General features: G+C 48.2%; 1 protein-coding gene across 6 annotated transcripts in view; it reads right to left on the minus strand.

Annotated features, from left to right (window-relative positions):
- The window catches only part of RFFL (ring finger and FYVE like domain containing E3 ubiquitin protein ligase), a 66,822-nt gene that overhangs the window by 13,809 nt on the left and 39,696 nt on the right, over window positions 1–13,317 (minus strand). For 4 of the 6 annotated variants that reach the window (XM_047080820.1, XM_047080823.1, XM_047080821.1 and 1 more), the window contains 2 exons: window positions 4,418–4,525; window positions 4,127–4,314 (listed from right to left, as the gene is read on the minus strand). In XM_047080820.1, coding sequence (XP_046936776.1) covers window positions 4,127–4,314; window positions 4,418–4,502 — 273 coding nt within the window. In that variant the 5' untranslated portion in view covers window positions 4,503–4,525. Of the gene's footprint in view, window positions 1–4,126; window positions 4,315–4,417; window positions 4,526–13,317 lie in introns of those variants that run through there. The other 2 variants (XM_047080825.1, XM_047080824.1) reach the window with 1 other exon arrangement.

Below are 13,317 nucleotides of genomic sequence, written 5' to 3' on the forward strand. Positions count from 1 at the left end.
CTCTCAAGTCAGCCGGCATCTGAAACACCCCCTCAAGGAGTGAGACAGCCTCCAGGCTAGCATACCAGCCTGCAGAGCCAGGACAGACAAAGGGAAAGGAGAAAACGGCTGTCAACAAACGTGGGCAGAATGAGCAAAGGCAACACGTGTGTATAAATTCTAGCAACCCCTGCAAACCAACTGAGTAACAAGGAAGCATGAAAGATGAGTTAGCGAAGCCAACATCCCTGCAAAATTGCCAAGAGTACAGCACCTCCAGGCAGGCACCACCCTTCAAGGGATGCCTGGCGTGGGGGGCAGGGGAGGGCAGGTCGCTCTCCTTGGCTAATCTGCCCTTCTGTTATTCCTCCCCACTCCCCGTGCACACTCCCTGGCACAGGTGGGACAGCCCCTCCTCTGCACCAGCCTTCCTATGGGCATTTCTCCCTGCAGCCCACTGCGGGAGGAAGAGGACAGCCTGAGGAGTGACACAGTTAGGATTCATTCCTGGCAGGTCCCTTCCTCGTTAAGGGAACTTGTACAAAACAAGTAAGTTCCCAGGGCATCAGATTCCTCACCTGTAACATCAGAAGGTCAACCCACCTCTAAGGGTTACTGAAAGCATTACATGAGATCATGCATAGGAAACCTTAGCATAAGGTGGGCACTCACAAAAAAAGGTAACACAGTCACCTTTTATTCCCTTCCCCCTTTGCCTTATCTCTGAGCTTCTGCCAGTACTCTGAGATCCCAAGATCTCTTCCAGTTTCTAAGTACGACCTCCTCCTCCTCCGCAGCCTCCCCCAACTGGTCCAACTAAAGAGGCTGAGCACCAGCCCCCCCCACCCCACTTTCCAAAACGGTCAGGGCCCCTGCCAAACTACACATGGGTATTGCAAATACAGAGGAGGTTTCTGGCTTGGGGCAAAACCTTTGGCTTGTCATCCCTCTCTAGGACTAAAAACTCTAAGGCAGGGGGTACAAGCTATGTTCTCTCCAGATAGTCCTGAATGTTATCTGTGCATTGTACTGGATGAGTATTCAGAAGATACTGACCACAATGAAGAAAAGAAAAACAGCAGGATCCTCGTAATCATTTCCTTTCAACCAACTTCTAGAAAACACGTTTTAAAAGCCTGTGGTTGTTATTTGCCAAGCCCTAAAGATATGAATGCTGATCCACTTAAGAAGGAAGTTACAAATGAAAAATTCTCTTAGGAGAAAACATCCTTAATATTCACAAAATCCATTGTGAATTACACAAAATTAATTATTTTTGTGGCAAGACAACATCGTACCAATAGCCATCTTTTTCCGTTCAAACTGGAACTTTTCTTCCTCTCATACCCCCCAAAAGCTCTTTTTGCTACAGAAGCTTTCTCCTTATCTCTTTGATCTCTTTTGTTCCTGTTCAAAATCTTTCTTGTGCTTCCTTGCTATCTGGTGACAAGCTCCTTCCAGCGGAAGTCATGGCCTTTCACCATCTGATCCCAGTGTGGTCCACCCTAACTCCTCGAGCATCCTGCACTCTGGCCAAACAGGCCACTCACAGTTCCCAAACACACCTGGCACTTGCCCCACCTCTGGTGTCTTTACTTCAGCCGCTGCTTTGCAGATCAATAAACTTTCTTTCATCCAGCTAGAATTATCTGGTGTCTCAATTTACCAGCAATGCCTGATTCCCTAGTACACAACTTGCACAGTTGCTATGAGGGCCTCCTTAGCCAGCCAGGGAGCTCCCCGAGGGAAAGGCCGACTCAGCTCCGTCTCCACAAACCTGTAACCTCTAGCTGTGAGCACACTGCTGCAGCAGCAGAGTTGGGCCCTCAATGAAAATCTTCAGCATGGAATTATCAACCACGAAGTAATGAAAACAGAAACTCTCCAGCCTACTTCCTCCTTTACAAACTGTTGGCAACTCAACTGCCTAGTCATTCATTCATTTATAAAATCATATTGCCTACGACTGCATGTCAGTCACTGTTCTACTAGCACTAGGGACAGAGTTGCAAACAAAATCAACAGAATCCCCGTCCTGTGCTCCACCTCTGAAGATGGGCCATGCGCAAACATTTACGTCAGGTGGAAACAGGCACCATACACAAAAATGAAGCCTCCTCCCACGTTCACCTACCCGCCATTCTCTCTTCTCGGGGGGCAGTTTCCTTGCTCACTCATTCTCTTTTCTGGCTCAGAAATGTCAGGAACTCGCCAGATCCCTTGGTTCTCTCAACATGCTTTTCGACACGCTTAGTGTGCTGGTGCCCGAGCTGATCACCATCACTGCGCTCGCTCTCTGCTCCCCTCCACTCGCCTTCCACAGGGTATAACTGATGTTTTCAAGAAAAGGTCACACAAACCTAGAGCAAATTCACACAGCCTCACTGAAACAAATGTCTTTCCTGTTCCAAAGGAACAGGAAGTTACTTTGCCACTTCTTCCCGCAGTTGTTCCCAGCATTTCTCGTTGAAAACAGCAAGGTCTTGGACTATCCAACAGACTCTAGTTGCACCTGAGGAGTCCTGGAAACTACTGACTACCTTAAACAGAGAGAGCAATTTCTTCATCTCTAAAATGGGAACAAACAATACACACGTTTCATAGGCTGTGTTAAGGGGTCAAAGAGGGAACGCATTTGAAACACCAAGCTCAGTGCCCGGCAGGTGACAAGCAGCCCATGGGCCTCCTGCCCATCTTGCTTCGGCTCCCGAACCCACCCCACCGTCTCCATCACTAAGAGGACTCCCAGCTCCTTCTAGTCTCCGCATCGGCTTCCGTCCAAGGACTCGACCTTCCAGTCTAAGTGTAAGGGGAACAGCGTCGCAGCCACTGAACCACAGCTCCCTGGCCACCTGCAGTGGCCTCTCTGGTGGCATTCTAGCAGTGACCAGGGCGGCCAAGCAAATCGCGGCAAAGCTCTGCTGAGGGCCCACCTTCGCTGCAGTGGAGCGTAGGCAAAACACAACCTACGAGGCAAAATGCCAGTCCTCCTCCACCTTATGGGAACAAAAGGGTGGTCAGCGCTACAGGAATTCTCTGACGTGCTGAATGTCTTCTGGGAGGCAGCTTGGGAATTCAAAGAGCTGGGTGTGAATCCTGGCTCTGCCCTCTACTAACCACATGATCTTGGGGCACTACCTAAGTGGAGGGAAAAGACGGGAGTCATTCAATTCCTCTTACGCCATCTGCCAGGAACTTGACAGTCTCCTTCTTAACGGTTAAACTCTAAAGCCTCAGTTTCTCATTTGTAAAATGGGAATTTCGGGACCCTGAAACCTCTATCACAGAGACACTGCGAGGATGAAATGAAACCAAAACATCCACACAGCTCACAGCAGACCCTGGCATACAGCACGTGGCTTGAAAAGTAGCTCTTCCTCTCAAAGTCCCCATCAGCGCCATTCTAACATCACATCCAGGGCTGCAAACTGCCCGCTCTGCAGAAGAATGCAGGAATTCCCAGGTCAGGGTTCACCTTCAGCCCCGGCCGTGCTTGACCGAGGAGAATATGCCGCCTCTGAGCCCTAACCAGGGACGCCCGCACCCAGGCACAACTCCCCAGCCACTGGTCTCCCCTGCTGCTTGCTAATCTGGAAAACATGATGACTACTGCGCACGGCCAGTGAAGTCGCTACAGTAAAGAGCCCCGGTCTTTGTCCTGTCAGGGTCTTGATGTACCTGAGATGTCCTCGGCACTGCGAGTGATAAAAAGAACAAGTTAATCTGCGGCCGGGCTTCTTATGACGACAGCGAATGAAGGGAGTAACACTGAGTGCCTGCTCCGTTCCAAGCATCATGCTGGACGCCCCTGGTGGCCTAACCACTTTATTCTCACGACACTGTCCGATGCGTATGACTATTACACCCCCATTTTAGAGACGGGGGTGGGGAAAGAATCTCCAGAAAAGTTAAGTCATATGGCTTGTAAGCAGCAAAGCTGACATCTGAATTCAGGCCTATCTGGCTCCAAATCTACGCTGAGATGCTCTGCTTTGGGCTAGTTTTTCTTTAACAATCTTGTGAAGGGATCAGGTGTGGGTTATGGGATCAGGCAACGGCAAGGCGACAGGCATTACGGAGGGGTCGGCAGGCTTGCCCGAGGACCTGAGGCTGTAGCGGCCCAGCAGGCCGTGAAGTCAACACTCACCTTCCTGGCCATGTTCGCGAAGTGGGCCCCGCAAGCCTTGCAGCTTGGTTCCGAGCCTGTGGGGGAGGGGAAGGAGCTGTACCCAGGGTTGGAATAGGCCTGCGTCCTGGCTCCCTGGGGCGGGGGGACCTCCTCAGGCTGTCCATCCAGGCAGAACCAGTTGCAGCAGGTTGCCCACATGATAAAATCTGGTGCGAGGGAGGAAGGGGAAAAGGGTCAGAGTTAAGACACACCTCTACTGCATTCCCCCATTCCCGAGGGCACAAGTGAGCCGGGATACTCAATCCACACCTGCTGCCAGAGTCGAGCGTCGAGGTGAAGACATGTTTTCAGGGGCCGTAGGTTTCTCGCCACCTCCTGCTTCACCAGTGGCCATTGCACACAAGACAGACGCCTGATCTACCAGGACGACACGGACAGCCGAGATGGCACCCTACCTTTGAAAGGTTGCTGAGCTATGTTTTGGTTTAATCTGAGACCTGACTTCAAGTAAAGAACTGCCTTAGCAATCGTAAGTGACCTAATACCCACTTTATTCAGGAAGATGAATTTGCTCCTAGAGCTCAGATAGATAGAACTTTATCAGGGGCGCCAGTGTGGCTCAGTGAGTTAAGCGTCTGACTCGGATTCAGCTCAGGTCATGATCCCATAGTTTGTGAGTTCAAGCCCCACATCAGGCTCTGCGCGGACAGCTTGGAGCCTGCTTAGGATTCCCTCTCTCCCTCTGCTCCTCCCCCGCTTGCGTTCTCTCTCTCTCTCTCTCTCTCTCTCAAAATAAACAAAAGTTTTTTTTTTTTAACTTAAAAAAAGAAAGGACTTTATCATACATGTACATATACACACACAAGTATAATCCCATATTCACAATGACCATGGAGAGGAACTATTATTATTTCCTTTAGAGATGAGACAACCCAGGCTCAAAGAAGTCAAGGTCACCCAGCTAATATACAGAGAACTGAGATTCTGAAAACCCAGGTCTTCTGACTCTAAACCTAACGTTCTTTTCCTGTACCATGCCACCCACCTTGATTTCCCCTCTGCCGGCCAGCAGAGCAAACTGCTCTGATGTTTGTTCTTCCAGTCCTTCCTAAACCTCTCTCCCAGCAGCTTAAACAGTTTGTTGCACAGACATTCTTACCCTCTATTTTCTGCCACTAAAGCATAAATTCCTTGAGGGCAGGGATGACTTCTTAGCCATGTGTGTGCTGCACCCTAGCAGTGTCCTGCACACAGAAGAAGCTCAACCAATGTTTGTAACCTTGCTGAAGAGGTGCCTCTATGGGTTTATTAAGAAATTCTGGAATATTAGTCCCATTTAACATATCAAATAGGGGTGCTCCTTTGTCCAAAGGAGTAGATTTTTTTTAAGTTTATTTATTTTTGAGAGAGAGAAAATGTAAGTGGGGAAGGGGCAGAGAGAGAGAGAGACAGAGGGAGATAGAGAAAGAGAGAGAATCTCAAGCAGTCTCCACACCACCAGTGCAGAGCCCAATAAGGGGCTCGAACTCACAAACGGCTGGATCACGACTTGAGCCAAAGTCGAATGGATACTTAACTGATTGAGCCACCCAGGTGCCCCTGGTTTTCTTTTTTAATTTTAGAGAGAAAGAGTGAGAGGGAAAGAGAGAGAATCCTAAGTAGGCTCCATGCACAGCATGATGCAGGGCTCAATCCTACGACCATGGGATCATGACCTGAACTGAAATCAAGAGTCGGACGCTCAGCTGACTGAGGCACCCACGCACCCCAAATGCTTTAAGTAGGCTCCACACCCAGCACAGAGCCCAGTACGGGGCTTGAACTCACAACTGAGATCAAGACCTGAGCTGAGATCAAGTTGCTTAAGCGACTGAGCCACCCAGATGCTTAAGATCACAGAACAAAGAAGATCCAATCCCTCAAATGTCAGAATAACCTAAAGTTGCAAAAGCGTCCCCTGAAATGCCAAGCATTGCCGTGATGAAGTAAGAGCGTGCTTTTCTTAGTACACCATGGCAGTCAATATGGACATTTTGAGCCTGAACTCTCTGCCTACAGAAATAATAAATGAAACATTTAGTGTTACTACTCAATAATCAGGTCACACAGAAGAATGGTACCTTCTGCTCTGCCTCCTGACTCATGCAAAGTGCCTTTGCAAATCATAGTTCAAACATGTGCTAAGCTGGGAAGTACTAACAGTATGAAGCCGACTGGTTCAAGCTTGGTCATCTCACAGAGGAAAAGACAGAGGCCCAGCAGGAGGATTCACTTCCTGGTTCACACAGCTATAACCTTAGGTCTCCTGACTACTCTAGGGCCTTCTTAGCTTCTAGCATTTCCCAATACTCCTGATGGAGAATTCATTCCCTTTTGCAGGCATGTCTGATTCACATCCGCCTCCTCCCACCCCCCACCCCCCTCCCTCCCCTGAGAACAGGGACCATGACAGTCAGCCAGTGCCCAGCAGATAGATAGCTCAACAAAGACTACAGGATGAATCACACACGGTATTTAAACTTTAATCGCATTCACTCCATTTCCTACACATCAAACACCTTGGTCTCGGCCTAGGACTTGTCCAAGGCCTCTCAGTTCCTAGAAGACAGTCTTAACTGCAATGAATAGTTCACATGGAAAAACAAAGTGAGAAACAGTTAAATAAATGAGTTCTGTGTTGGCAAGATAATGGCGCTAACAGCAGAGTGGCCCCTCTGAAAGAGGGGTTGTACGATTCTCTCAATCACCTGGACAAGAGCATCTGGGACCATGTGTTGTAATGCAAGGAATGCAGGATCTGGAACCAAAAGACCTGGGCCCAAGCCTTGCTTTACTACACCTGCCTCTAGTAAGTCCTACCTTTCTGTTCTTCCTTTTTCTCACCTGGACATTCTCTGGGCTGAGAGCCACTAAACAAATCAGTCGTTGCTACGAGCATTATAACAATAGCTCAGCCACGATTTCTCTGGCAAGGTTCAGATTAAAAAGTAAACCTAGAGATTTCCCCCACAATTACCATTGGCTTTCTGGGCTATCCTAAAAAGGGATATGGACATCTGTGACAAAATTAGCAGAAGGGGTCAAGTAACTGAAGGGGGTGGGGGCAAGGCGAGGATCAGCGCAGCCCGGCTGTGGGTGGTCTGCAACTTTGGTCAGAATCTCCACTCCCCCACACACCCAACCTTTATGGAAGCAAGTGCCTTGCTGTTTCCAGTGCTAGGCAGGTAAAGGGAGAAATCTGACCCTCGAGGGGTTCACAGTCTGGCAGGGGAACAAGAAATGTAAAAGCAGGGGCGCCTGGCTGGATCAGTCAGTAGAGCACATGTCTCTTGATCTCTGGGTGGTGAATCCGAGCTCCATGTTGGGTGTAGAGATTACTTAAAATCTTTTTAAAAAGACAGAAAGAAATGTAAAGCCAAAGCTAGAAATTTCAGGGTGCTCAGTGCTTTAACAGAGGTTCCTACAGCATATGGGAGGCTACAAAGATACAATCAACTCCCCAGGGGTGAAGGGATGACCAGAGAAGACTTCTCCAGTGAGATGCCACACATATCCTGCTGTTAGAGTAACTGGCCCAGAGTAAAACGAATTTGCAAGAAAGAGCAAACTGCATGCAACATGGCATTAAAGAAACCACAAAATGGGGGTGCCTGGGTGGCTCAGTCTGTTAAGCATCCGACTTCAGCTCAGGTCGTGATCTCATAATTTGTAAGTTCAAGCCCCACTTGAAATGGGCAAGCTGTGCTGACGGTTCAGAGACTGGAACCTGCTTCAGATTCTGTATCTCCCTCTCTCTCTTTGCCCCTTCCCCGCTCGTGCTGTCTCTCTCTCTGTCTCTCAAAAATAAACAAACATTAAATATTTAAGTTAAAAAAATACAAAAAGAAACTACAAAATGTTCAGTAGGGTCAAGAGTAAAGGTGGGGTGTGCAGCAGGCAAACGAGCAGCCACTAAAGACCACGATAAGGAATCTGGACTTTATCCTGCAAGTAATGGAACACGGTGAGGGGTTCAGGCAAGCAGGTTTTCTGATCTTATTTACATTTTAGAGTGGGCACTCTGCCGGTAAGCAGCCTGGGGAACAAGCCTGCAAGGGGAAGGCTAGGAGCAGGAAGCTGCTATAGTACAGTCAAGACACGAGGACACGGGCGTAAGAGAAAGGCACAGACAGATCTCTGACAAACTCGTGGGATGTGTCAGTGAACTGAAGCAGTGGGAGAATGGGGAGAGAAAGCAGTCTTGGACGAATCCTGGGGGTCTCTGAAAAAAACAACAGGACATGGTAGAATCCTTAACTGTAACGAGGGACAAGGCCCTCAGGAGGAGGCATGTGTCTGTGTGAAGGCAGGGGGCAGTTAAGACGACAAGTGGGGTTTTGTACCCAGGGGACTTGCTGATGGACACAGCACACAGGAGCACAGTCCTGGTTGAGGACAAAGGTCTGGGAATCCTCAGCCTGCTGGAAGCATGGCAAGCCAGAACGGGGCAGAAGACTGAATTAGACAGTGAGGGGTCAGAGAGGGTGGCCAGGGAGTGCCCCAGGGAAGACCCGACCTAAAGGGCTAGTGGAGGAAAACCATCACAACAGTGGAAGGAAGAATGCTCAACGGTGGGCGATCTGGGGGCGCCTGGATGGCTCAGTCGGTTAAATGGCTGACTTTAGCTCAGGTCATGATCTCATGGTTCACGAGTTAGAGCCCCGCGTTGGGCTCTGTGCTGACAGCTCAGAGCCTGGAGCCTGCTTCGGATTCTGTGTTTCTGTCTCTCCCTGACCATCCCCTGCTCACGCTCTGTCTCTCTCTGTCTCTCTCTCTCTCTCAAAAATAAATTTAAAAAAAACAAACAAAAAACCAAAACTAAACAAAACAAACAAATAAAAACAAGGGGGGGGCACCTGGAAGAGGGTTGTGTTTCAGGAAGAAATGATCAATGCTGTCATTGATTGATCATTCCTGTCAAATGACCCGGAGAGTAGAACGCATGGAATACAAAATGTCCAATGGACCCAGGCCCCAGTTTCAAGAAAACGTGAATGTGTTCTTCATCCGAGCAGTTAAGGAAGAGAGAACCTGATGGCTAACCACAGGTCAGATGTGAGGATGAGCCAGGCCCTAAGGATTAACTATTCTCTGAAGAAACTTCTGGCCATGAAGGGAAGAGAGAAGGCCAGAGCTAAAGAGGATGCAGGTTACTAACACAAGACAGAGAAATGCAGAAACTGCAGGAGACCCCCAAAGAGGAAGAGGTTACAGGGGAAGGGAAGCTGGCAACACAAGGTAGGAGTCAGGGCCAGGAGAAGAAAGAAAGACTGGGGGTGGGCGGGGAGGAGAAAGGTCACCTCTTTCACCAGAGACTGGAAGCAAGGGGAGACAGATGTCACCAAAGATAAGCTGCCAGCAGACAAAGGTGAACGGATGAAGTAAAAAGACAAGGGTGGGGGGATGTTAACCACAAGAAGAAAACAAACTTTTCCTTCGCACAAGGAATCTAAACGTTGCAATTTTTTCTGAAAGCCAAGGACTTTGCCACACGATGGGTAGGCCCGCAGAGCAAGGCATGATCAACAGGAAAACAGCCAGAAGGCCAGCCAGCTGTACAGTGTTTAAATTCCTGTGCTTTCCCAAGCACTTAGGGAGCACCAGCGCTGTGCTGGGCACTGGGAATACCAAAAGTGAGGTCGACTAGGTCCTTGCCCCCAGGGGACTCTGGGCCCAATGAGGCACAACTATACAGCTCAACTCGGCCATCCTGACAGAAGAGCTAAGAAAGGTCTTCCTCAGTCGAGAACCAAGACAATCTATCTTCCACGGCAGTATTTTCATTCTCTCAACTTTGGTTCTAATCTTAACTGCCTCCTCTGAAGAGCTGTGAAAGAAAAGCCATCAGCCTATCCAAGTATGTGGCCTGGCTCAGGAGGTCTTGGCTCTGGGAGAAGACTTGAAGATTGCCTCTGGGTTCTTCCCCCGGCCCCATGTGCAGGTGGAGAACAGAGTCTTATCCCGGGCATATTGAGTACGTGGGGACGGGACTATTACAGAAAGGGCTGGGGCGGGGGGAGGTCTCCAGTGCTGAAGTAGCTAACTTCAGTAACTGGTGACCCTGTCACCAATGTCAGGAGACCAGGCTTTTACTCTTTTTGACATATAATTAAAATACCATTTCCTAATGTGGCCAGTTAAAAGTACTCTCTTGCCAAACCGGAAAATACGAAGCCTAAATTACAATTGTATTCAGGATTACCTCAGGGAGTGAAAGGAAAGCGTTTGTAATTTTAACATTGCCATACAAACCAAACGCTTTTCTCTTGGCAATATTTTTTCATCCCTCAGCCCTAAACAGACACACACACTTGGCATCTGATCGTGTTACCAAAGGGCTGGAAGTGGAACCAACCGTGGGTGTATAACGAATTTTGCCCATGGCGCCATCATGAGAAAGTTCCCCTTCTGATCTGTAAATCTCCTGATCTTGAAAGAAAATGATCAAATCTTCTTTGAGGGTTTGAAAATTGCTTCCCCGATTCCCCTCACCCTCTTCGGAAAAGACGGACTTGGCGATTTAATCCCCAAATACAGTCTCTGACCGCGGTCCCAGGGAGCTTGTTTGAAGCCTGCAAGGCTCTCCTCTCCCGCTCTGCAGGACCGCTCTGCAGGACCGGGAGGAAGACGGGAGGTGTAAGGCCAAGATGAGCAAGAAAACTTGCTCCTCCCTGTGGAGGAACCCTGCGGTCCGGGGCCGAGAAGGCTAGTCAGCATGTGGGAGTGTGTCAGCTTGACAAGTATGCTGGCATTTCTTGAGAGACTAAGCTCTGCTGAACAGGAAAATTACAGTTTTAATAACAGGGTTAAGATAAATGATCTATCCCAGGTAGGCTGAGTACAGTTGTAGTTAGAGGCAAGAAGGGAGATAATGTGATTTCTCCCCATTAAGTCCTAGAATCCTAAGTAATTTTAAAACAGTCACTTCTGCACTCGTTCACCTGCCCAAGGCAAATAATTTTAAGCAGATCAGTGGTTGTCATGGGCTTTACCGAGGAGGACGGAAGGGTCAGAATGGACCCATGGAGTAGAAGGGTCAGAATGTCAGTGCCCTAGTAAAATAAGTGCTAGTTTGCAATGCGACTCCAAACTACCTTGCTAACCTCCAAAATCTAAGGCAGTAAAGTCAAGTCCCCAAGGTTCTCAGCCAATCTGTTCTGATTTTAATTAACTGCTCTGTGTGCCAAGGTACTTCTGCAACAACGGGCTTTACATAGATGCAACATCCTGGAATTAACATACTTATGGTGAACCACTGTGTAAGATTTCACAAAAATCCTTTTTAGAAAACCGAATTACAATGCCCACAATCCTCAAAGAAGTACCTTTCTGACACGGCAAATCAGAAAGTGGCTACGAAGCAAGCCTTCAAGAATGTCTGCAGTTCCGTGAGGGAGGTTTGCCAATTGTCACTACCATATTCCTGGAATTGTTAAAAGCAGCTAGGCTGTAAGTGCATTACGAAAAGTATCCCACGTTATGGATCATTAATACAGAATAGGTTTTGCTTCATCTTGTATATTATCCTTAAAAAGCAATTAAAGTACAATTGCAATGACTTTGAAAGGAAATGCTATGAAAGCCTATCAATATGGCTTAGCTATGCCTCTTTGAAATAATTGATAAGTAATTACATGTTTTCAGAAGTAGAGAAGAAAGTAGTCATTCTCCACTTGAAGAATACTTCTGATCTGTCAGGCACTGAGCTAGGGACTACCTAGTGCTTTATCATGTGATCCTCACAATTCTGGCAAGGCAAATTAGATTAGTGCATCCCATTTACAGGTGAGAAAACCAAGGTTCAGAGAACTTAACTTGCTAAAGGTCATAGCTAGAGGGTAGTAAAGCCAAGATGTGAAACTAAATCGCTTATACCATGAAGCCCGTGCTCTGCAGGCTGCAAGAAGTAGTCCTGATTCCACAGTCCATCAATCAGTCAAATAATAATAAAATCAGCCTAGGGCGCCTGGGTTGCACAGTTAAGCATCTGATTCTTGACCTCGGCTCAGGGCAGGATCTCATAGTTCATGAGTTCGAGCCCACACAGGGCTCTGTGCCGACGATGCAGCCTGCTTGGGATTCTCTCTCCCTCTCTCTCTGCCCCTCCCTTGCTCGATTGCTCTCAAAAATAAATAAATAAACCTTAAAAAAAAAAATTCTCCCAATACTCAACTCACTTCATCAACTTCACTCTTTAAACCCTCCAGTCTCGCTTGAACCACTCCACCTAATCTCTTCTTCTCAAGGTCACCAAGGAATCCCAAGTGGCCAGATCCAAGTGACACTTCTCTGTCTTCCTCTTAACCTCCTGGCAGAGCCAGACACAAGTGACCCTTGCCTCCTCCTTGAAACACTCTTCACAACTCCGTGTCCTTGGTTTGCCTCCCAGCTCAAAGCCTATTTGCTGCTCTCTCCCCTCCCTCTGCTCTTCAATGTTGGGAGCCCCTAGGCTGTCTTTGGCACCCTCTCCATCCATAGTCTCCCGAGAGGAGCCCTGTCGGGTGACTTTGGGTACTGTTTTTAAGCTGAAGATTCATAAATTCCTATCTCCATCTCCCCTGTCACCACCCCCCTTCCCCCCTCCCCCCCCCAATACGGCAGAGATCTCAACCGCCATCTGATCTATTATGCACACGGCACACTTCCCTCCTTAGACGTTGAATCTGCTGTTTGCTTCTGGAAGAGTCCTGCCTGGACTCTTCTCCCCAGGATATCACATACCTGGCTCCCTCCTGCCATTCACTCTTCAGTTTCAATGTCATTTTCTAGTCTCATGCCTAACAGCATGAACTGGTATTACTGGCTTGTTAACTGCTTTTCTAACTAGAATTTAAAAAATACACGAGGGCAGGGATTTTACGCTCTACTGTAATTCCAGAGTCTAGAAGGGCTTCTTGGGTAGAAGAACTGATCCTAACTAGCTTCCCAGCTTCTGTTCTTGCCTCTCTCCAATTCTTTCTCCCCAACACACACACACACACACACACACACACGCTCTTGAACAGAGTCCCACTGCATTTTAAAAGGAAAACTCAACTCCTTGCATGGTTAAAAGACCCTGCATGTGCCACCAGTCCACTTCTCTGATTCGTGTCATGCTGCTTTTCTCCCTGCTCGCTAAGCTTCAAGCCATGGTGGCCTTTAGGAGGTCAAGCACACGGCTCCATCCT

The sequence above is a fragment of the Lynx rufus genome, unplaced genomic scaffold (genome assembly GCF_022079265.1).
Source record: "Lynx rufus isolate CCGP_SWC_20201006 ecotype Redwood Valley unplaced genomic scaffold, mLynRuf1.p SCAF_18, whole genome shotgun sequence".
Lineage (NCBI taxonomy): Eukaryota > Metazoa > Chordata > Mammalia > Carnivora > Felidae > Lynx > Lynx rufus.